Below are 26,713 nucleotides of genomic sequence, written 5' to 3'. Positions count from 1 at the left end.
TAAAATGTGTTTTTGTCCATTTTTGCCATAATCTTTCAGGGAATGGGTGTGATTTTGCCATGTCCCACACACTGCTCAGCCAAATTCAGCGAGACTAAAAAGCTGGTAAAATAGATCAAATGAAAAAGATTTTACTGTCTTTAACAGGTAATTTGATAAAATAAGTCATTTTGATCCCTTTTATTTTGTTTTCATAATATTATTCATCATTTTGCTTGTGTCCTTGAGTTTGCTGTCCACCCTGTCATCATGTGGTAAATGCCCCTTTAAGACCCCCTCTGATGTACTCATTGGCATCCTCATGCTCATTTCTTCAGAGGAGGTTAAACGTCTGGGGTGCACACAGTACCTATCTACACTTACGTTTTCTATTTCTCCTCATATTGTGTTTGAAACTGGATGTTGTCAAGCTTAACATGTCCACCCTCCCATAGTGAAATATTAATCCTCCAAAATATAGCTTTTAAACTGGGTACAAAGAGCTTTTATAGGGAAACACTTTGCCAGCTGCTGGTATAACCTGAATAATCTTGAATTTGAATCTTTAGCCAAAAATGTCCTCCCTGTCATTGTTCACCCTGTCACAAACCCTTCCCTGACAGGGTGGACATATGCATTGTTATTGATACTTTATTTATTTAATATTTTATTGTTAATTAGTTCATGTTTTTAATGTTACAACACTTATACACACACACTACACCAGTAGATGATACATCAGTGGACATTACAAACCTTTTGGCAACATCTCAGTCTATAGAAAGCATCTACTTTTAAAGTCCATATAATGGAGCTCATTGACTGTTTGAAATAAAAATACAGCCCTGAGTGTTTGTACATTTATGAGAACAATTAATTATGTGAACTGTACCCCAATTATTTACCTGATTCTGAAAAAAAGACAGTATTATCAAGGTGTTTAACTTGAGTTCCTTCACTCCTCCAATACAATGTCCATTTGCATTCATTAGTAAATTTAGTTTCAATTGAAGGACAATAATTGTTTATTTTCCCATTAATTTGCATATTGATAAAACCTAATTGATAACAGAAGAGGTGGCATGGTGGCTCAGTGGTTTGCAGAAGTTAGTGGAAACAGAAGTTGAATTCTTGAAAACTTTTACACCCCTTTTATATTTATTCATTCATTTTCTTTTCGGCTTAGTCCCTTTAATAATCTGGGGTTGCCACACATAATGAACTGCCAACTTATCCAGCACATGTTTTACGCAGCGGATGCCCTTCCAGCCACAACCCATCACTGGAAACCACCCACACATACTCATTCACACTTATACACTACGGACAATTTAGCCAACCCAATTCACCTGTACCACGTGTTTGGACTGTGGGGGAAACCGGAGCACCCAGAGGAAACCCACACCAACACGGGGAGAACATGCAAACTCCACACAGAAACACCAACTGATCCAGCCGAGACTCAAACCAGTGACCTTCTTGCTGTGAGGCGACAGCACTACCTACTGCGCCATCACATCACCTATGCCTTTTTATATTAACTCTTTAATATTTGTTGTACCTGTTGTTTTTCAAATGTTCCTCCATATTTAGTCCACCAAATAAAGCCCTTGTCCACCCTGTCATGCCAATGTCCACCCTGTCATCTTGTTTTCCACCATCATGCTCAACTTTTATGAAAATAAACAGATTATTGATAACCTCTGCAAAACATCCTGTGTGATTTCTTAATTAACCAATGAGGGCCAGTTAATATTGTTTGAAAGTTTAACAACATATTTTAGATCTTGAGTTTTATTTTGAGAAGAACGTGCAACGATTGCATATCTTATTGGGAAATGAATGTTTTGTCCATTATTTCATTACCATACATAGACTTTTTCCATAATCTATACAGTTGGATTGGTAAAGGGACACATTACCTTTCTGAAAATGTCCAAGTTTTCCACGCGCGCTCCACCCATTATGCTCTCGGTCACGCGCAGACGGACGCGCGCAGATGCTCTGAGTGCGCGTTTGCAGAAGAGCTGTGGATGCGGAGGAAACTTGAGTGTGTGTGTGAGTGTGAGAGTGTGTGTGTGTGGAGCTGGAGATATCAGACACAAACACACTCCGACTGCTGATAATGCCGCTGATTAAGAGCGGTGACGGATGAGAAGCAGTGCGCGCGCTCGTCACACACCGCAGGTGAGGATGCGCGTCATGGGGATTCATTAATATTATAATAGCAATAACAACAGTAACAGCAGCAGCAGCGATTGTGTTTGTTTTCCTGGTGTTGAAGTTGTGCAGAACAGCAGTCAGTGTTTGCATGATGTGATGATGCTCGTCGGATTACGCAGCGTTTTCTGACAGCGCCTGATTCACACTGATAAACACAGCAGTCATGATGATGATGATGATGATGATGAAGGTGTGTGTGTGTGTGTGTGGGGGGGGGGGGGGGGGGGGGGGGGGGGGGGGGGGGACACAGCAGGGCTCATTGTCTTGAAGCAGATCTGTGCTATTTTTAGACTCTGGCAGTGAATTGCAGAACTGTGTGTGTCAAATTACTGCTGCAGGACTGAAAATGTGGACTATAGACAATATGGGTGGGTGAACGAACAGAACATGAACACACACACACACACACACACACACACACACACACACACACACACACACACACACACACACACACACACACATATATATATATACACACACATATATATATATATATATATATATATATATATATATATATATATATATATATATATATATACACATACATACATATATATATATATATACATACATACATATATATATATATATATATATACACATACATACACACCCACACACATGTACAGTGCATCTGGAAAGTATTGATAGCGCTTCACTTTTTCCACATTTGTTTAAGTTACAGTCTTAATCCAAACTGGATTAAATGGATTGATTTCCTCAACATTCTACAAACAATCCCCCATAATGACAATAAGAAAAAGAGTTTTTTAATTGTTGCAAATTTAATAAAGATAAAACACCTGATAAATCAGATGTACATCAGTATTGACAGACTTTGGCGTGAAGCTCTAAACTGAGCTCAGGTCCATTCTGTTTCCACTGATCATTATTGAGATGTTTCAGCAGCTTCATTGGAGTTCACCTGTGCTCAATTCAGTGGATTGGACATGATCTGAAAAGGCATACACCTGACTATATGAGCACAGCGGCCTCCATCATCTGTAAGTGGAAGATGTCTGAACCACCAGGACTCTTCCTAGAGCTTGTTGGCCATCTAATCTGAGTGATCGGGGGAGAAGGGCCTTAGTCAGGGAGGTGATCAATAACCCAATGGTCACTCTGTCTGAGCTCCAGCGTTCTCTGTTTATAGAGGAGAACCTTACAGAAGGACAACCATCTGTGCAGCAATCCACCAATCAGGCCTGTATGGTAGAGTGGCCAGACTGAAGACTCTCCCCACCTGGAATTTGCCAAAAGGCATCTGAAGGACTCTCAGAGCATCAGAAACTAAACTCTCTGCTCTGATGAGACTCAAACTGAACTCTTTGGAGTGAACGCCAGGCGTTACATTTGGAGAAAAGCAGGCAGCGCTCATCACCAGGCTACTAGCATCCCTACAGTGAAGCATGGTGGTGGCAGCATCATGCTGTGGGGATGTTCTTCAGCAGCAGGAACTGGAAGACTAGTCAGGATAGAGGGAAAGATGAACGCAGCGATGTACAGAGACATCCTGAATGAAGACCTGCTTCAGAGTGCTCTTGACCTCAGACTGAGGGGACGGTTCATCTTCCAGCAGGACAATGACCCAAAGCACACCGCCAAAATATCAACGGAGTGGCTTCACAACAACTCGGTGAATGTCCTTGAGTGGCCTAACCAGAGCCCAGACCTAAATCCTATTGAATCTCCCCCCCAACAACCCCCCCCCCCCCCTGCAGCCTTGGTGATTGGCTGTATGTATACAGTATTAGCTTATATAATCATTTTAATACTGAAAAAAAAGAGTCAATCAAGATAGTTACAACAACTTAGTTCACTTTTATTTAAGTTAACTCAATAGGGCCTGTGCATACATGGAAAGACAGCTTTTTAACTTACTTTCTTTACTGGCTTATCACTTTACATTAATATGTACCTTTAAACATCAGTCAGCCATTATGTTTGATTATCACATTCGGTCATGCTTGTTTTAAACTGAACTATTAGGAGTCTGTCTTCTGTTGTTGCTATCATATACTAGTAGTTACCCTTATAGTTCGCATATTGTTACGTGATTTACGAGTAGGCTTTGCCTCATCGTTTTTCAGTGTTATATAGTGTCGTTCCCTGTAGCGGTAGGCATGATTAAGACAGATGTGAAATACTGTTGTACAGGGGCGATTTTCATTTTAGGGTGGATCAGGAACAGATCCTTTCGGGGTAAACAAAGAAAAAGTTATTTACATTTACACACATATACATTAAGAATTTAAAATAAAACACTAAAATTAGGGAAGTTTAATCATATATATACCGAGGGTATACGCAATTATTGATCCACAGAAGTGGTAATACCCAAACAGCTCGTGGAAAAAAGTAAGCATACTGAGTATACGTGTGTATAGCAAGGACTACACCACTGGTCGCTTCCCATCCAGCCTGATAGAGTTTGAGAGGTACTGCGAAGAGGAATGGGCAAAAATTCCCAAAGACAGGTGTGCCAAGCTTGTGGCAAAAACACACATTCAGAAAGACTCGAGGCTGTAATCGCTGCTAAAGGTGCGTCGAGAGGAAAGGCTGTCAATACTGATGTACATCTGATTTTACATGTGATTTTATCGTTTACACACACAAATATACACATGAACAAACACACACACACACACACACACACACACATGTAAATAACTATGTACTATTCCGTAATATATACTATTTCATAATTGTTTTAGCAACTAAATTTATCTTTGCCATGATGACAGCACATAATATTAGACTAGATATTCTTCAAGACACTAGTATTCAGCTTAAAGTGACATTTAAAGGCTTCACTAGGGTAATTAGGGTAAAGTTAGGGTAATTAGGCAACTCATTGTATAACAGTGGTTTGTTCTGAAGACAATCCAAAACTTATATTGCTGAAGGGGGCTAATAATATTGACCTAAAATATATTTAAAAAAATGAGAAATGGCTTTATTCCAGCCAAACTAAAAGAAATAAGAGTATATCCATTAGTAATTGTTACGGAAGCAGACGGACAAACAAGGGGAGTGAGTATAAACAATGTTTATTCCAACAGTTGAGTATAAATGAATAGTGATGGAGAGATGAACGGAGTTTAGTGGAACTGATGATCCTCTGCGGAAGGTGGGATGACAAACACTGAAGGATGACCGAATGCACACACCAGAGGACTTGCGGGGAAGACAGACTGACGAGACACACAACGCTGACAGGACACCGGGAACACTGGACAGACTAGAAGGAAACAGAGTAAAGGTAAGTATAATTGCTGAGATCGTAGGGGAGTGAAACCTAGGAAGTGGTTCACTCAGAGTCCGCTTCGTAGGAACGAGACCGGACCATGAGTGAAGTGAGGTGTGTGCTTATATAGTGAATGGGAGTGATTGGGTGCAGCTGTGCGTGGTTAATACTCAGGTGAAGGTGCTCGGTGCGTGATGTTGGTGGAAGAGCCTGGCCAATCCGTGACATTACCCCCCTCCCCAGGGCCCGCTCCTGAGGGCCTGAACCTCAGACGTCGTGGTGGTCTACCTCGTCCTCGAGGTGCTGGAAATTCTGGGTGATTGGAGTGGAACTCTTCCATAAGTACGGGATCTAGTATATCGGATCTGGAGACCCATGACCTCTCTTCTGGACCGTATCCTTCCCAGTCGACGAGGTATTCTAGTTGACCACCACGACGCCGGGACCGTAGGATGTCCTTGACTTGGTAGATGGCCCCTTCTTCTAACATCAGGGGGGGAGGAGGTTCCTCTTCATGGCCAGGCTCTGTGGAGGGAATCAGAGGATCGTGAAAGGGTTTTAGAAGGGACACATGGAATGTGGGGTGGATTCTGTACTGTGGTGGTAACTGTAATTTGTATGTGACGGGGTTGACCTGTTCCAGAATGGTGAAGGGACCAACAAATCTGGGACTTAATTTTCGGGAGGGCAGTCGCAAACGGATATCTCTGGTGGAGAGCCAGACCTTTTGTCCTGGAGTATAGATGGGGCCTGGAATCCTCCTCTTATCAGATACCTCCTTTGTTCTGCGTACTGCCCTCTGGAGATGGTGATGAGCATCATCCCAGACTCTCTCGCTCTCCCGGAACCAGTAATCCACTGCGGGGACATCAGATGGTGCGCCATCCCAGGGGAAGAGTGGAGGTTGGAACCCTAGGATGCACTGGAATGGCGTGAGTCCGGTGGTAGGTTGCCGCAGGGAATTCTGGGCGTATTCCGCCCAGCCCAGAAACTGGCTCCAGGAGTTTTGGTGACCGTGACAGAAGGTCCGGAGGAACCGCCCCACTTCCTGAATTTTCCTCTCTGTCTGGCCGTTGGTTTGGGGGTGGTAGCCAGACGAGAGGCTTACGGTCACACCTAGGAGTCTGAAGAATGCTCTCCATAGTCTGGAGATAAATTGGGGTCCTCGGTCTGAGACTATATCTTCTGGTAACCCAAAATTTCGAAAGACGTGGTTGAACAGGTTTTCGGCGGTCTCTAGGGCTGTGGGTAGACCTTTCAAAGGAATCAAACGACAGAATTTAGAGAATCGATCTATGATGACTAGAATGCAGGTGTTACCTTCAGACAATGGGAGGTCTGTCATGAAGTCAACTCCTAGGTGTGACCAGGGGCGGTTTGGGATGGGCAAGGGATGGAGTTTACCAGCAGGTAGATGACGAGGACTCTTCGACATAGCGCATTCTCTGCAGCCTTGGACGTACCTTCTCACATCCCTCGCCATGTTCGGCCACCAAAAGCGTTGGGATAGCAGCGAGAGGGTGTTGTTGGCCCCAGGATGTCATGTGCCCAGAGATGTATGGCTGGAATGAATGAGATCTACCCGTTGATTTTCAGGGATGAATCGTCGATTGGGGGGACAGCCCGGCGGAGTTCTGGATTCTGGAGTGGCGGTTACTGTAGGAGCGGACCATTGGATGGGACAGATAGTGATCTGATCGGGAAGGATCTTGGCCGGTGTCTCAATTTCATGCTGGTCGTGAATTCTGGAAAGTGCGTCTGCTCGGATATTCTTTGATCCTGGTCGATATGAGATAGAGAACTGAAATCTGGAGAAGAACAATGACCAACGGGCCTGACGAGGACAGAGTCTTTTAGCATCTTTTAGGTATTGGAGATTTTTATGATCTGTGATCACCTGGAACGAATGTTTGGCCCCCTCCAACCAGTGTCGCCACTCCTCCAGGGCGAGCTTGATGGCCAGAAGTTCTCGATTTCCGATGTCATAGTTCCTTTCCGCCGGGCTGAGCTTCCGGGAAAAATAGGCACATGGATGGAGTAATGGAGGAGTACCGTGGTACTGGGAGAGGATGGCTCCCACTCCAGTGGTCGATGCATCCACTTCGACCACAAACGGTAAGTCAGGATCGGGATGAGTCAGCAGTGGGGCTTGAGTGAATGATTCTTTGAGGTTTTGGAAGGCTGCGGCGGCTTCGGGAGGCCAGGGTAGTGTTTTAGGTTTGTTTTTCAACAGGTTGGTGAGCGGAGCGGTGATGAGACTGTAATTGTGGATGAAACGTCGATAGAAGTTAGCAAATCCTAGGAAACGTTGGAGTTCCTTTATGGTTTTTGGTTCGGGCCAGGAGATGACGGAAGTGACCTTCCTCTCGTCCATACGAACCCCTCTCTGATCGATGATGTACCCCAAGAACTGAACAGATGGTAAATGGAAGGAGCATTTTTCAGCCTTGAGGTACAGGCGATGTTTCCTGAGGGTTTTCAGGACCTCCGCAACGTGGTGGCGATGTTCGGCCTCACTCCGGGAGTAAATCAGGATATCATCTATGTATACAATGACGAAGAGATGGAGGAACTCCCGGAGGACTTCGTGGATGAAGTTTTGGAATACGGAGGGGGCGTTAACCAGACCATAGGGCATGACCAGGTACTCGTAGTGTCCAGTAGGGGTCACAAACCCAGTCTTCCACTCGTCCCCCTCACGTATTCTCACCAGGTTATAGGCGCTGCGGAGGTCCAACTTGGTGAAAATTTTGGCGGATCTGAGTTGTTCCAGGGCCGCAGGGACGAGAGGAAGGGGATACCGGAACTTGACTGTACCTTGATTTAGGGTTCTGTAATCGATACATGGCCGCAGCCCTCCATCCTTCTTAGCCACGAAGAAGAAACTTGAGGCAGCAGGTGACGTGGATGGACGGATATACCCCTGACTCAGAGCCTCATGGATGTACTCCTCCATTGCCTTGGTCTCCGGAAGGGACAACGGGTAGATCCTACCTCTGGGCATAGGAGCATCTGGAAGCAGGTCTATGGCGCAGTCCCATGGCCAATGTGGAGGTAGCTGGGAAGCTCTCTTGGGGCAAAATACATCCTCGTATGAGGAGTAGATCTTCGGGATCTGAATGGATATTTTCTCGACTGGACTTACGACAGACGTGACGTAGACGGTAAGGGGTCTTCGAATTTGTAAGGGTAGATCGGGAAAACAGCTGGATCTGCATTCTTCTCCCCATCTCTTAATTTCTCCTGTGCCCCAAGAGAGGATGGGATCGTGCTTCACCAGCCACGGGCGCCCTAAGATGATATCCATCGATGCACCCTCCAGAACCAGAAATTGAATCTCCTCTTTGTGGAGCAGTCCTACTTGGAGATTGACGGGTTCACATTTTCGATGGATACGTGCCTGAGAATGGATATCTTTGGTTATGGGCTGAATCTGGTAGACGTGCGTCGAGGCTTCGGTGTTAAGCTGGAGTCGGCGACAGAGGGCGTGCGAGATGAAATTTCCTGCTGACCCGGAGTCGATGAGGGCTGTGACTGAAACTGAGACAGAAGGGGTAGTTAACTGGACATTAGTGGTGAGAGGATGCATCTTTTCAATAGGAGAACTGAACAAACTCACCACAGAGCGTGCTGGACGAATGGGACAGTCCAGCCTGACATGTCCTTTGGCGCCACAGTACATGCACAGACCCCGGGTCAGCCTCCTCTGTCGCTCGGTGATCGTGAGTCTACCAGATTCGATGATCATGGGTTCTGGTTCTGGAGGGACGGCTGGCTCTGGCGAACGGAGGAGTGCTTGGGATACTGGTGGAGGATCATGCTGGTAGACCCTCAGACGATCGGAACAGCGCAGAGAGTGTTGGATGAACTTCTCCAATCCCATCGTATCGTCGAGGGCGGCCAGCTGTAACCGGAGGCTGGGCTCTAGTCCGAGCCGGTAGGTTGTGAGGAGAGATCGCTCATTCCAGCCGCTAGCAGCAGCCAGAGTTCGGAACCTGAGAGCATAATCCTGAGTGGACATGGCTCCCTGTTTGAGATGGTATAACTGTTCTCCAGCTGCTACTTCAGCATCCGCGCGACCAAAAACCTCCTTGAAGTACTGGGTGAATGACTGAATGGAATTTGTTACCGGCCCAGACTGTTGCCAGATGGTTTCAGCCCACCGAAGAGCCGACCCAGAGAGAAGGGAGATGATGAAAGCGATTTTGGACCGATCTGTAGGGTATAACTCGGGTTGCATAGTGAATACCAGAGAACATTGTAGGAGAAATCCATTGCACTCCTCCGCCCCGCCAGAGTAGGGCGCTGGTCGAGCCATGGGACTGGATGAGTGGGTGGACGGTGAAGAAGTGCTCGGTGCTGGTGGTGCTTCGGGAAGTGGAGCAGATGGTAGTAGCACTCTCTTCAATGAATCCACCAACTCCTGAAGGGGATCGTGAGTGCTCATGCTGTTGGTAGTTTTAGGTCCGGTCTTCTGTTACGGAAGCAGACGGACAAACAAGGGGAGTGAGTATAAACAATGTTTATTCCAACAGTTGAGTATAAATGAATAGTGATGGAGAGATGAACGGAGTTTAGTGGAACTGATGATCCTCTGCGGAAGGTGGGATGACAAACACTGAAGGATGAATGAATGCACACACCAGAGGACTTGCGGGGAAGACAGACTGACGAGACACACAACGCTGACAGGACACCGGGAACACTGGACAGACTAGAAGGAAACAGAGTAAAGGTAAGTATAATTGCTGAGATCGTAGGGGAGTGAAACCTAGGAAGTGGTTCACTCAGAGTCCGCTTCGTAGGAACGAGACCGGACCATGAGTGAAGTGAGGTGTGTGCTTATATAGTGAATGGGAGTGATTGGGTGCAGCTGTGCGTGGTTAATACTCAGGTGAAGGTGCTCGATGCGTGATGTTGGTGGAAGAGCCTGGCCAATCCGTGACAGTAATATACATTTACATTTAGATTTACATTTAGTCATTTAGCAGACGCTTTTATCCAAAGCGACTTACAAATGAGGACAAGGAAGCAAATTTACACAACTATAAGAGCAGCAGTGAACAAGCGCTATAGACAAGTTTCAGGTGTGTAAAAGTCTAAGAAGCAAAAACATTAGTAGAAATTTTTTTAACAGAAATATATAACAGGAAATGCTGTGAATCATTTCTTTGCTCAGTTAAACATCACTAACACATTACCACTTCATAAGAGGGCTAATAATAAGATCATTTAGTCTTCAACTGTACACATGCACCAGTTCGAGATTATTGATCCTGTTAAGTGTACTGTAATCAATACACACTGACAGAACCTATAATTATGAATCATTATTATTGGTTTACAAGCAGTGATAGGAACAAATGTGAATGTATTTTATGTGAATATTTTATTAAACTGGAAGGCTGTAATTAAAGCAATCCCAGAATAAATGCACATTAATTATCTCATAACACACTACATGCTGAATGCTGGATTCTGATTGGCTGCTGGTCACTCTCAGGTGTTTGGTTATTGTCTTGAAACTTGAACAGGCCTATAGGCGACTATAATAAAGAAAATCTGCTCTAACTGTAAAACTAAATAAATTGATAAATCCTGTGGACACATGAAAGTGTAAAGCCTGCAGCCCACAACAAATGTGTAAAGTTATTGCAGATCATATTTAACAAACCCTTTATTGCAAATTTTATATAATTTTGCCCACATGGATAATTGAATATTAATCAGATGATGTCATTACGCTGCTGTGCCGTCAGCCAATCGCTGCATTGCTGATCATGTTATCAGGATCGATAGATCTGTCCTTCACAACACACACAGCGAGCTCAGATCAGTCCATCCTGACATTTTAATCTGATTCACGATCTTGTTTGAAGAACCAAAATTTTGGTACTTACCCTGAACACAACAGAAAGAGGAGATGTGGAGGAAACTAATGCTACACTTCTAGACAATTATTGTTAGATAATTATTAGACAATCTTCTTGCTGTGAGATGACAGCGCTATCCACTGTGCCACCGCGTCGCCGGTTTTGTTTTTAGTCCAGATTTTTTTCAGCCTTATTCCCACTGTGATTGTTTTTGTCATGTGCATTGCATGATGGGACTGTTATTCTCTCCCTCATCTTTGTATTAAACTAATTAACCAGTTACAGTAAGTCTCCAGGCATTTGAATAATGTTAAAAGGTGCAGTGTGTAGGATTGATTTTATTTTTTATATATTTTTATAACTGTGGTTCTGCGTGTCATTTCAGAGGCTGCTTCTGTCCTCTAGAGGGCGCATTTTTGTGAACACAGAGCCTTAATGACTGAAATAAAATACTTCTGTTTTCCAGCATCTGGCAACCCGGAGTGCTGAAATATAGCTGGCTAAACTGGCAGTGGGCTGGTTATAGAGGACAAAACAAACACAGGCATTCTGACACTGAAGATATGAGATATAAGATATGTGCCAGATATGAGAAAGATCTACCGCCTATAGCTGATGCTGATATTCTGGGAATAATCAATAGTCCAGAATTAATGGAGCGTAGAGGACGTGAGGGGCTATAGGACACCAGGAGCTCCCTCAAATACTGGGCAGCTCAGCCGTTCAGGGCTTTATATGATATTTAATAGGGAGCCAATGCAGTGATGACAGAGCTAGAGTAATATGATCATCTCTCTGTGTTCTAGAAAGCACTCAGCAGCTGCATCCTGAACCAGCTGAAGTGTGTTCATCAGGCCAGCAGAGCAACCGCCTAGTGACGCATTACAGTAATCTAATGGAGAGGTCATGACAGCATGAATAAGCTTTCCTGCATCAGACACTGATAGCAGATGTTGAAGTTTGGCAACATTAAGATGAACAGATGCAGTTTTACAGATGCTGAAATGACAGACTGCTGTCAAACATCACCCCCAAACTACTGAAGATCAGGACTGAACTGAGAGTCCATCAAGGGTCAGACAGTGCTCTGGGTTTTTGCGTGTCAGGTTTTTGGGTCCAATAAGCAAGAGCTCAGTTTAATCTGAATTTAGTAATACAGTTATTAGTCATCCGATTTTTAATATCAGTGACACAATCTGTTCATTTGGTAAATTCATACTAATGATCAGGCTGAGAGGAGATATAGTGTTGTGTATCATCAGCATAACAGTGGAAATAATGATATCACCTAGCGGTAGCATATATAGTGTGAACAGTAAGGCACCATGAACTGAGCCTTGTGGTACCCCACAGTGTACTTTTGATCTGTATGATGATACAACTTAACAGCTGTCTGGAATACTCGACTCTGATTGGTCAGATGTGACATTTTGAGGTGTGTTTTTCCCAGATAACAACTGCTGAATAACACAGACTCATCAGAATCTCCGTCAGTGAATACGTTCATCCATATACTGACATCCACATTCATATGAGTCTGCTCATCTGTCACGCTGCTGTTTTTGACTGTTTGGCGCCATCTAGTGTCTGAATCAGTTGTTAGCTGTTTTCACTTTTGTCAGCTTTGTGTTTATAGAAATAATAAACTATTACAGCTCAGAACAGTGATCTGGGTCTAATGTTTATGTGTTGTGGCCAGTAGCGGTGTAATAATCAGGATAAAGCACATCCAGTCAGTTGTTCTCTCAGAATAAACTCTTCAGTCTCCTACAGCAGTGCTGCGCTTCACATCAGCTGCTGATCAACCTGTCAGGCTTTATTCTGAGAGATCAACCTGCTAGATCTGCTTTATTACTAACATACTGAATTATTGATTATCAGTGTATGCAGAAGCAGAGCTGCCAGACTCATTGATTCCTCATCCTTTTTTTCTTCCTCCTCTTCTTCTCCATCTTCATTTCTCTTGCTCCTCTTATTCTTCCTTATCTTCTTCTTCCTCTTATTATTTCTCTTTATCCTCCTTTTTTTCCTATTACTTTTCTTCCTCACCCCTTTTTATCTTCCTCCTCCTCTTTCTCTTATTTTCCCTCCTCTGCTTCCCCGTTTTCTTCTTCCTCTTCTTTTTCTTCTTCCTCTTGCTCCAGGTCGTCTGTGTATTTTTTCCTCTGCTCTAGATAATCTTCAGTGTCTCCGCCATGTTCGTGGCTCAGATACTCCTGCTGGCGGTGGTGTGTGTGTCGCTCCGCGCTACTCCGACTCCCGAACCCCAGCTCTCTTCATCATCATCATCATCATCATCAGACACTCCTCACTCCAGCATCAGCATCAGCACAGATGAAGCCGAGCGTCTGAACGTGTCGACACACACACTGAGCACTGGAGATCTGCTGACCAGCACTGCACACCCCAGCAGCAGCAGCGGAGACACCACCAGCACACCTGAGAGCTGGACCCACCAGCAGCACACAGGTCAGTCACACACACTAACATGCTAACAAGTCAGTCACACACACACACTAACACACTATTTACAGTTAAAAATACCTCAATGTGGAGCATTAAATGGGCACTCCACTTTTTTTTCGGGAATAATACTCATTTTACACTTTACCTGGAGTTAAAGGCACTGTATGTCAGCTTTTTACTCTTTTAAATCATAAAAAAAATGCTATAATATGTTAGCAGATATTTCAGAATCATGTGAACACACTTGTTTATCTGAGAAACAATGCTAAAGTCAGATATTCTGCTGTGAAATGTGTGTATGTTCTGTGTCAGAATGTCTGTGTATGTTTTGACCTCTATAACCAGCCCACTGCCAGTTTAGCCAATTATATTTCAGCACTCTGGGTTGCCACATGGTGGAAAACAGTGTATTAAAGGGCCAGGAAATCCCCCTGTCTCAGCAGGGTGTTTTCACACCTCTGATTTGAAAAAAGTCAGGACAGTGGGGGAGTCCAGCTCTGTTTAGGTGGGGGTGTCAAGTGGTGAAAGAGGGAAAGGTTTGCATGGAAATGGGAGATTCAGTTCAGGCACGTGCTGATTTTTATAGAGGCAAAACAACACACAGAGGGGAGAAAGACTGAATGTTTACATGGACATCAGTAATCAAATTATTTGCCAAATCATTAATTTGTGGACTTTATCTGCAGTTTGGCACTTTCACTTTCATTCAGGAACATTTCCTGCATGCCCCCCATGATAAACCAGATACTGGATGCAGGAACTGCTGGAAGAGTGTAGTTTTAATGGGATGCGTGCCGAATGGGAGAAAAAACCCTCTGCATTTCTCTGTAATTTAGATGCACTCGGTCGGTAGCGGCAGAAAGCCGTGTGTGTATAGACTATCCTGTCACAAAATGTGGCGAAAATCCTACACAAGAGTAATAGTTTGTGATGTTTACTCTCAGAGATTTGCAGCATTTACAGCGGATCTTTCAGCCCATAATATTGTAGTGATATTAACGTACTGTAAACTCAATAACTAAATCATTTAGACTAAGGGCTGTCTTTAAACACTGAAAGAGTACTGCTGACCACACTAACTAACTTCACCATCTGAATAAACATGATCAAACACTGATCACACACTTACTAAATCTGTAGAGACAGGACAATCAACACCAACTGGAGCAGTGTCTTTATTAAAAGAAGACGAGAAGCAAATCTGATGAGATGAGAAAAGCTCTCGGGTAAAACATGATTCTTACAAATGTATTTCTGTCGTGTTCACTGTAACCCACACTTGAGTCCAGCTGTGCTCTCATAGTGGACATTTATAAAACACATTTACAACACATTTATAAACGCAACACTGACGACCCGTGTCTCCAAACAATTCTTGTTCTTCCACTTGTTTTGGCAGAACATCGTGGCATCTCTCTGCCGTCTTCAAAGCTCTATCATGCATATTAATAAAGTCCCGCCTCATTCACAATAGAGTGTGCTGATTGGTTTGAACCAAGTCTTTCTCATGAGTTAATGCTGCACATGAATTGTACTCGCCAGTACAGACAGCCAGTCTCAATCCTGGAATTTACACAGGGATCTATCTAATCGCCGTGACGCAGCTTCAACATTTCATTTCAAACCGGAACGAATTTGCTCTAAATAACACAAAAACAACCAATGTTCACTTTATTGTGAAATATATGTGTCCTAATAGTGTTTATAGCAGCGTGGGACACATATACGACTGTCAACATCTCAGCTAATGTGTTCTGGTGTTTCCTGACCCTTTAAACTTAGTCTTGTAGGCTCCTCAATGAATGTGGACGCAGCTGATGATGCTCCCCCTGGAGGACAGCAGCAGCCTCTGACATTAGATTCATTCATTTTCCTTTTTCCTTCAGCTTAGTCCCTTTATTCATCAGGGGTTGCCACAGTGGAATGAACCACCAACTATTCAACTATAGCGCATGTGCTTGGACTGTGGGGGAAACCGGAGGCAACCGGAGCCCTCCATCAGTCCGTCATCACAGTGCTTCTGTGTTCTTCTTCTTCTATTATTATTCCCTCCAGTACTGTCTTGAGCATCTGTCTGCGCTCCCGTCTCATGCCTCCAGAAGCCAGGAGCATCACCTCGCTCTACTGTGCAGCACTGATGGACACGCTCATCAACTCACTGATGTTTTATGAAATATTACAGTTTTCTCATAAATCTGATTGGCATCTTTGGATTGGAAACACAGCTAGTGTGATCAGTTGAGTGAGTTTCCTCCATTATCAGAGTGTTTCAGTGAAGTCGGTGAATGCGAGCGTTCGCTCCACTTTGAACCCCAGCGGGCGTCTGACGGAGCCTAATTACTTGCTATTTTGAGTGGAGCTGGAGGAAAGTAGAACTGACTGCTAAAAGAAGTGTCTGCACCTCTGCTGCTCCACATGCAGAATTAATGCGAACACTCCTGACAGCTCCGTCTGCAGGCTTTAGCTCATCACGCATGAGAATAAGCTCATAAAATACACATGCATTCTGTTTGCTTGCTCAGAAATCTGTTTAGTCACTACATCAGGCTGCATGAAAACATTGTTATTCAGTGTGCTGGTATCTAAAATTTCACATTCACAAAATTATAGACAGCACCCTCTCGTGGATTTGTTATTTGAAACGGTAAACAAAACTTACGAGAAGTAATGAATTTCAGATTCGCAAGTGCCCCACAGTGCCCTCTAGTGGATTTGTCATCTTAAATGTGCAACAAAATTCAACACAGGCTCATTGTTTAAACGTAGCCCTGCGGACATTTCTGGAGACAGCGAATTACGTAGGCAGAGGTACGTATGGCAGCATTTCATTTCTTTAAATGAACGATACGGGGTGGTGTGATGCCGTTCCTTTTCGCGCTTACCAGCTGACCTTTTACCTCCGTATGGACGGCTTTCCGGCTGCAACCATTTTGTCCCGTTAGTGTGCCATGTACGTCGACGGATTTGAGATGCAGAGAGGAGTTGACCACGAAGACGAGGGTTCGAGACAAAAACAGAATCCAAAATATAAAGCAAACAAGTGAATAGCAGGGTGAGGATGAGGTAAAAAAAAAGTCAGACGAGGGCTTTTATTTTTATGTATTGCTTTTGAAACGTGTTGTTTAGGGAAGTGGGTGGGCGGGTCAATCGATAAAATTGGTTGGGTTTAGGGAAGGGGGAGGGTGGGTCAGCCGATCGTTCGCTCAGTCAGTCAGAAAGTCTGTCCAAAAGTGAGTCGACATTGGCCTCTGGTGGGTTTACGCAAGAGCAGCAGGCGCGAATGGCACTCGCAAAGGAAATTTGAGGTCTCGAAAAGCGTACACGGCGACCTCTGGTGGATTCGCGAAAACAAAAACTGCAGAAAAACGTGCCGCCGGGATGTATTTCGCGGTCTCCAGAAACGTCTGTGGAGGTACGTTTTCAGAATGAGCCTGAGTTGACAGGACCCTCTAGTGGATTTACTATCTGAAACGTACAACAAAATATACCCCAAGTAATGTATTTCTGATTCGCAAAAAATAAACAGCGCCCTCTTGTGGATTTGTCATCTGAAACACACATAAAGTGTACCGTAAGTAACATATTTCAAATTCGCAAATATATAAACATTGCAATCCAGTGGATTTGATATCTGAAACATACAACAAAACATACAAGTAATGTATTTAATATCCACAAAAGTGTAGACAGCACCCTATAGTGTGATCTGAAACGTACAACAAAACTTACTATTTCAGATTCAAATAAATGTAGATAGTGCCCTCTAGTGGATTTGTCAATGAAACTTATTACAAAACTTACAATAATTAACACTTCAGATTCATATAAATGTAAACAGCGCCCTCTAGTGGGTTTGTCATCTGAAACAGAAAATAAAACTTACCCTAAGTAATGTATTTCAGATTTGCAAAAATATAGAGCACGCCCTCTTGTGGATTTGTCATCTGAAATATACAAAAAATGTACAATAAGTAACGTATTTGATATTCATAAAAATGTAAACAGCACCCTCTAGTGGATTTGTCATTTGAAACTTACAAAAATGCATAATTAACATATTTCAGATTTACAAAAATGTAGACAGCGCCCTCTAGTGCAACTAGTGAATTTGTCCTGTGAAACAAACATACCATAAATGGCATTTTTCACATTTACAAAAATGTAGACAGCACCCTCTAGTGGATTTGTCCTCAGAAATGTACAATAAAATGTACTCTAAATACCACATTTCAGATTTGCAAAAATGCAAATAGCGCTCTCAAGTGGGTTTGTCATCTGAAACGTCCAACAAAACTCACTAGAACTAACCTAACTAACCACATTTCAAATTTGCAAAAATGTAGACAGCACCATCTAGTGTATTTGACATCTGAATTGTACAAAAAACATGCCATGAGTAACGTATTCAGATTTGTAAAAGTGTAATCAGCGCCTTCTAGTGGATTTGTCATCCGAAAACACAAAATTTACCATAAGTGACATATTTCGGATTTGGTAAAAATGAACACAGCACCCTCCAGTGGATTTATTAACTGAAACGTTTAACAAAACAGAGCATAAGTAATGTATTTTAGATTTACATAAATATAGACAGAGCCCTTTAGTGGATTTTTCATTTGTAACGTACAAAACCTACCAGATGTTATGTATTTCAGATTTGCATAAATGTAGACAGTGTCCTCTAGTGGATTTGTCATCTGAAATGTACAAAAAGCCTATAATTAGTAACATATTTCAGATTCGCAAAAATGTACACAGGGCCCTCCAGGGCTGTCATCTAAAATGTTCAATGAAATGTACCATAAGTAACGTGTTCAAATTGGTAGAAATGTAAACAGCGCCTTCTGGTGTATTTGTCATCCGAAACATTCGCATATATGTAAAACAGCGCCATCCAGTGGATTTGTCATTTGAAACGTACACCAAAACATAGGATAAGTAGCATAAATCAGATTCTCAAAAATATAGACAGCGCCCTCTAGTGGATTTGGCAATGAAACATACTACAAAACTTACCATAAGTGACATTTCAGATTTGTATAAATGTAAACAGCGCTCTCTTGTGGATTTGTCATCTGAAAGTGAAAAACAAAACGTACCCTAAGTAACGTATTTCAGATTTGCATAAATGTAAACAGCGCCCTCTAGTGGGTTTGTCATCTGAAACGTACAACAAAACTTACCATAAGTGATGTATTTCAGATTCATGTAAATTTAGACAGCGCCCTCTAGTGGATTTGTCATGCAGAACTTACTTTATGTGACATTCCAGATTCGTATAATTGTTGACAACGTCCTCTAGTGAATTTGTCAACTGAAAAGTACAATAAAATGTACTCTAAATACCACATTTCAGATTTGCAAAAATGCAAATAGCGCTCTCAATTGGATGTCATCTAAAATGTCCAACAAAACACACTAGAACTAACCTTTTTCAGATTTGCAAGTGTAAACAGCGCCTTCTAGTGGATTTCTCATCTGAAACATGAAAAAGTACCAAAAGTTTTGTATTTCAGACTCATAAAATGGCGCTCTCTAGTAGATTTGTCATCTGAAAATGCAAAAACGTACCACAAAGTATTTCAGATTTGTATAAATGTACTGAATTTGTCATCTGCAACATACAAAACTTACCACAAGAAATGTATTTCAGACTCATAAAATGCTGCCCTCTAATGGACTTGTCATCTGAAACGTACAACACAACATACCATAAGTACCGTATTTAATATTTGCAAAAATGTAAACAGCACCCTCTAGTGGATTTGTCATCTAAAATGTGCAGCAAAACATAGCGTAAGTAATGAATTTCAGATTTGCAAAGTGTAGTCAGCGCCCTCTAGTGGATTTGTCTTCTGAAACATACAAAACTTACCACAAGTAACGTATTTCAGACTCATAAAACGGCGCCCTCTAGTGGATCTATAATCAGAAACGCACAATAAAACACACCATGAGCAAAATATTTTACATTTCACAAAAACATAGTCATGTACAGATTTCCAAAGACTGCACTGATCATACATGTGTGGTCCTGTTCTAGAGTCAGTGAGCGCCGTGTCCTCTGAGGATTTCGGCACTGATGCCACCATGTCCTCTGAGGATCTTCCATTGATTTTTGAGCCGTTCGAGGATGTGACGCCGGCCGGTGCGTCTGTCAGCACATCCATAAGCCCAGCAGAGCCCACAGAAGCTGAACACACTGCATCTGACAGCCAGAGATCCACATCGGACCCGCCCGACACAACACTGGGTGAGGAGAACACAAAGAGCGCCTCAGTCTTTCAGTAGTGACTGCTTTACCTAACTACTCTAGTACACATGATTAACACTGCAAGAAAAACATCTGTATTTGGAACGTATCTGGAAACTCGAGTTTACATCAGGTTTTCATAGCTCATATATGGTTTGACCGTTTACTTTTCTGTGTTCTGATTGGTCCAGCAGGCGATGATGTCACACTGAGCTCAATTACCCATCAGAACCTGTCAGTGGTTCAGTTACCAGCATCGAAACCAAAGTCCGCCAGCGAGTATCAGGAGTCCAGAGGTGTGCTCTGCACGAGTGTGTGTGTTTGTTCTCAGTGAGTGTGTGTTTGTTCTGAGTGAGTGTGTGTTTGTTCTGCGTGAGTGCATGTTTGTTGTGTGTGTTTGTTTTGCGTGAGTGTGTTTGTTCTGCGTGAGTGCATGTTTGTTGTGTGTGTTTGTTCTGCGTGAGTGTGTGTTTGTTGTGTGTGTTTGTTCTGCGTGAGTGTGTTTGTTCTGACTCAAACATCTCTCTAACAGAAGAGCCTGATGAAGATGAGGAGGATGAGGAGCTGGACTCTGAGGAGGAGGAGGAGAGTGAAGAGGACCTGAGTGAAAGCACCATCACACCCCACACGCGTCCCCCATACAGCCTCATTCCTCCACCTCCAGTGTGGGTGCAGCGGAACCAGGGCCTGGGTGAGGAAAACACGCACACACACACACACACACAAACACAAACACAAACACAAACACACACACACACACAAACACAAACACAAACACACACACACACACAAACACAAACACAAACACACACACACACAAACACAAACACACACACACACACACACACACACACACACAAACACACACACAAACACACACACACACACACACAAACACAAACACAAACACACACACACACAGACACACACACACACACACACACACACACACACACACACACACAAACACAAACACACACACAAACACAAACACACACACACACACACACACACACACACACTCATCCAGCTGATTAACATCATCATGCTGCTACAGTTTAACTGTCTCTGTGTTGTTTGCAGTGCGGAGCTGGGTGGAGCTGATAAGAGAGAAGGTATAACTCAATACTCACCATGTTGAGGATAATAATCTCCACATAGAAAACTGCTCCAAACTCTGGAATAATTAACAAAAAGAAAGCTGCACCCTAACATCCTTCTAGCTACCATTCAGGATATCCTAGCAACTGCATAGCAACACCTTAACAACCATCCAGAACACCCTTACAAACACACTGCATCACCTTGACAACTTCCAAGCAATCATCTAAAACACCCTAAAAACCTCAAGCTCCTAGCAGCCACATACCAATACCACACAGCCTCTTAGCATGCAAAATGACCCTAGTATCACATAGCAACACAATGACAACCTCTAAGCAACCATCCAAAACATCCTAAATCCCACTCTAGCAACCACATAATCTAACAACATTCTAGAATGTCATCCAGACAACATAATTAACCCTGGAAACCTCTTAGCAACCATCCAGAATCCATTAGCAACCACATAGCAACAACTTGACAGCTTCATATCCACAATCCAAAATATTTCAGCAGACAAAAACAACATCCTGACAACCTCCTAGCAATGAACCGATACGCTAGCAACCACATAACAACAACCTTGCACTCCCTAGCAACTCCATCCAAAACACCAATAAAACACATAGCAACACCCTGACAATTTAGAAAAAATTGCCCAGAATACCTTAGCAACTGCATAGCATCAACTCTTTAGCTTCCTAAACACAAAACAAAATATACTAGCAACATCCTAGAAGCACAGTAACATAGCAAATACATAGTAACATATGTAACATAGCAAAACCATAACAACCTCTTTGCAACTACATAGCAACGTATCCCAGGGACATCTCAACATTATGGGACACATTCTCACAATCATCACAATCACACCCTCACAATCATCACAGTCACAATCACACCCTCACAATCATCAGTCAGTCATCACATCACCACAATTATCACTGTCGCCATCAGTGTCACAATCACATCTTCACAGTCTTTCCTCACAATCACATCCCCACAGACGCAATCACATCCTCACAATCATCACAGTCACAATCACACCCTCACAATCACAATCTTCACATCACCAAAATCATCACTGTCACAATCAGTGTCACAATCACATCTTCACAGTCACACCCTCACAATCACATCCCCACAGTCGCAATCACATCCTCACAATCATCAGTCACAATCACACCCTCACAATCATCGCCAGTCATCACATCACCAAAATCATCACTGTCGCAATCAGTGTCACAATCACATCCCGACAGTCGCAATCACACCCTCATAATCACAATCATCACATCACCAAAATCATCACTGTCGCAATCAGTGTCACAATCACATCCCGACAGTCGCAATCACACCCTCATAATCACAATCATCACATCACCAAAATCATCACTGTCGCAATCAGTGTCACAATCACATCCCGACAGTCGCAATCACATCCTCACAATCATCACATCATCAAAATATCACTGTCGCAATCAGTGTCACAATCACATCCTCACAGTTACTTCCTTACAATCACATCCCCACAGTCGCAATCACATCCTCACATTCTCACAATTATCAGTCACAATCACACCCTCACAATCATCATCAGTCATCACATCACCACTGTCGCAATTACACAGACACAATCACATCCTCAGTATACTTCCTCACAATCACAATCATCAATGTCACAATGACACCCTCACATTCACACAATCACAATCATATCCTCATGATCATACCCTCGCAATCATCAGTCAGTCATCATATCACCACAATCATCACTGTCGCAATCACAGTCACAATCACATCCTCCAACCACATAGCAACATCCTGACAACCTCACAGCAACCATACAGAGTAGTCTAGTAACCACACAGCAACACCCTAAAAATACTAACAACAACATAGCAAACAGCCTAACCACTTATATCCAACCCCCCTAATAAAACACATAACAACATCCAGACAATTTCCAAGCAGCCATTCAGAATAATCTAGCAACAAAAAAGAAACCATCCAGAATACCCTAGCAACTACAAACAACGCTCTTCTTGCAACAGTCTAAATATTAGCTTCACAATAGCAACCACAAAGCCAAACCCAATAGAAAAACAATTTCTCTCATGTAAGTCATGCTATTTAATGTAATATTAGTATTGTGGTATTAGTGTTTTGTTCAGAGGAGAGCAGTCAGAGGGTGTGTCTTGTGTCTGTCTGTTGTAGGCTGGTTATGTGTCAGGAATGCTGGCACCGGTGGGCATTGGCATCGCTGGAGCACTTCTGTTGGTTGGTGCACTCTACAGCATCAGACTGATCCACCGCAAGAGGAGAGAGAGCTTCAAACACCAGAGGAGGAAGGTACACTGTCACAGTTACACCCTCACAATCATCAAAGTCACTATCACACCCTCGAAATCACACATCACAATCATCACTGTCACAATCACACCATTACAAACATACCCTCACAATTATCACAGTCACTATGACACCCTCGCAATCACGTCCTCACAATCACAATGACAGCATGACAATCATCAGTCACAGTCATCACAATCACATACTCACCATCACACGATCATAATCCTCAGTCACACCATCAGTCACAATCACACCCTCAAAATCACACCATCACAATCTTTAGTCACAGTCACTCCCTCACAATCACACCATCACATTCATTAGTCAGTCACACCCTCACAATCACACCTTAACAATTATCAGTCACTATGACACCCTCGCAATCACATCCTCACAATTACAATGATACCATCACAATCGTCAGTCTAGATGATAACATAACAATCTTCAGCCATCACAATCATCACTGTCGCAATCACACCATCACAATCACATCCTCACAATCATCACAGTCACAATGATACCATCACAATCATCAGTCAGTCATCACATCGCAATGACACCCTTACAGTCGCAATGACACCCTTACAGTCGCAATGACACCCTTACAATCAAACCCTCACAATCATACCCTGACACTCACACCATCACAATCAAACTCTCACAATCATGAAGTCATGATTTCAGTCGTTACCTGCAGTGCTGATGCTTGTTTTCTGCTGCAGCCGCCCAGAGAAGTGCAGAGCGGACCAGACAACACCATGCTGCTGGCGGACAGCTCAGAGGATGAGTTCTGATGAGGATGCACTGATCCAGTGACTGCACACACACACACACACACTCAAACAGACTAACACAAACACTCTTTCACACACACACACACACACACACATTGTAACTCAAACACACAAACAAACATACTTGCTCAGTCACACATGCGCTTACAGACATACACACACACACAGTCTCTCTCACTCTAACACACACACACAGAGCTTATACAGTAAGTGCTTTTAGAAATGAATCTCTTTTTCAGAAATGCAATAATGAACTGTCTCTATTTTCCTTTCTGCTTAATAAAGATTTGAACATGCTCAAAAACAAACACACACCATTAGTTGAGAAACAACTCAAATGTTAGCCAATAAACATCCTGAAACATCTGTCAGCCAATCGGAATCAAGCAATATTATAGTATAAACGCTTTCATTGATCAGCTGCTGATCTAAGGACGTATAAACTGAAGACACACTACACCCCAATCTTATATGAAATATGAAATTAGCACAGATAAAGAAGAATCTAACAAAAGATCAGTTTAAATGAGGCACTGCTGCAGCTTTGGGGGATAGATTCATGATTTATTTATCAAGATTAACATTTAGGCGTTACACACTTTACTGTAGGACTCATTCCTGAATTGCGGGTACATTTCAAGCATTTTCCATAGATTTTTCCTAAACTGAAATGATGTTCAACACATTAGAATTTACCATAAACTGATTATTAACCATTAATAATGTAAAATAATGCAAAGTACATACACTACCTGACAGAAGTCAAGGATTGCAGTTGTAAGAGCAACAAACAATAACTCGATGAATGATCTGTTGAACTGCATCACAATCATCGCAAATACTGCAGAAGACCTACTGGAACCCTCACAGAGCCAAGATTCTCACAGGAATCAGTCAAGTTTGGTGATGGAGAAATCATGGTTTGGGATTCCATTCAGTATGGGGGCGTGCGAGAGATCTGCAGAGTGGATGATCAACATCAACAGCCTGAGGTATCAAGACATTTGTGCTGCCCATTACATTACAAACCACAGGAGAGGGACAATTCTCCAGCAGGATAGCGCTCCTTCTCATACTTCAGCCTCCACATCAAAGCTCCTGATAGCAAAGAAGGTCAAGCTGCTCCAGGATTGGCCAGCCCAGTCACCAGACATGAACATTATTGAGCATGTCTGGGGTAAGATGACGGAGGAGGTGTTGAACATATTGAATCAAATGTTCTACATGTGATGATTATGTTACTAATTGTTGTTTAACTTATTGTTAAACATTTTAAAAATAGGTGTAGTGGGAGTGTTTAAGTTCATATTCACAAAGACAAAACATCCCTAAATACACATACAACATTACGGTTTACAGATAACTTGGTATAATTTGTGTTTTTGTTCAAAACCATTTCATTAAAAGTTTTGTTTTAAAAAAATAATAATAATAGAAAACGCAAAATGTACCTGCGAATCTAGAATAAACCACACATACAGTATTTACTATGATTCCTGACAGGAGCTGCTGTACAGTAAACGAGCTGTAAATATATGACTGTTACGATGTTTTCCTGATGTTTTGACAATCTGTGCGCTTTAATGTTTGATATCTGAACTGTTTATGAATCCATACGTCACTGCAGGCTCGTTACAGTATTTTTAATTGCTTTTTAAAAAGACATTTCTGTCAGAATTGTGAATTATCTTAATAAGCCAGTGTTCAGCATCCAACAAATGTACAGAAACACATGAAGAATTGACAGAACCTCACTGTAAATAAAAATCTGTCATCATTTATTGTCCGAATTGTTTCTTTCTGTGTGAAAATACATTACATAATGGTTCTTTTTATTTACAGCTATTAATCTGTATTTTTGACTTTACTTTTAATACAAATTCTTTATTTTAAGCTGAACACTATATTAATTTTTAAATAACATGTTTTAACATCTTTCCTATACTATAAACTAAAAGTTATCAGGGTGATTCTATTGATTCGCTCATTACAAAGAATCGACTCAGTGAATCATTCGTTTGCTCACTCGTCAATATTAAAATAAACAATTCAGAGTGATTCTTTCATTAATTCACCCACTAATCAAAGTAAAATTAACCGACTTAGTGAGTCATTTATTGACACACTCGACAAAATGTAAAGAGCCGACTCAAAGGGATTCATTAAAGCACTCGTTCATCAAAGTAAAAAGAACCGACTCAGAGTGATTCATTAATTCACTCGCTTATCCGTCATTAGCGATTTTCGACGACAGAAAAGTCCCGCAACGTTCCAGAAATGCTGTGTATGTTGAAATTAACTGCAGGTAGACATATATCAAGATAAAGTTGATCATATACTATAAACGAGTGAATAAAGACGGTTTCTAACTGCTGAGGTGATTTGGCGCCAAACAGCAGATGGCGCG

At 42.5% G+C, this 26,713-nt stretch overlaps 1 protein-coding gene across 2 annotated transcripts; it reads left to right on the top strand.

Moving 5' to 3' along the window:
* Positions 1-1,993: 1,993 nt before the first annotated feature.
* LOC130247560 (armadillo-like helical domain-containing protein 4) lies at positions 1,994-25,532 on the top strand. Of its 2 annotated transcripts, none has more exons than XM_056480848.1 (8): positions 1,994-2,166; positions 13,473-13,797; positions 19,838-20,047; positions 20,242-20,343; positions 20,580-20,738; positions 21,131-21,162; positions 23,372-23,506; positions 24,235-25,532. In XM_056480848.1, the coding sequence occupies exons 2-8, from the start codon at positions 13,524-13,526 to the stop codon at positions 24,304-24,306; spliced, it is 984 nt and encodes a 327-aa protein (XP_056336823.1). In that variant the 5' UTR covers positions 1,994-2,166; positions 13,473-13,523; the 3' UTR covers positions 24,307-25,532. The 2 variants fall into 2 exon arrangements, with proteins under 2 accessions (XP_056336823.1, XP_056336822.1); XM_056480847.1 differs by having other exon boundaries at positions 20,239-20,343.
* The last annotated feature ends 1,181 nt before the right edge of the window (positions 25,533-26,713 follow it).

The sequence above is a fragment of the Danio aesculapii genome, chromosome 20 (genome assembly GCF_903798145.1).
Source record: "Danio aesculapii chromosome 20, fDanAes4.1, whole genome shotgun sequence".
In the NCBI taxonomy this organism is placed as follows: Eukaryota; Metazoa; Chordata; class Actinopteri; order Cypriniformes; family Danionidae; genus Danio; species Danio aesculapii.
The sequence above is the reverse complement of the archived record's forward strand: the minus strand, read 5'-3'. Positions and strand labels throughout refer to the sequence as shown.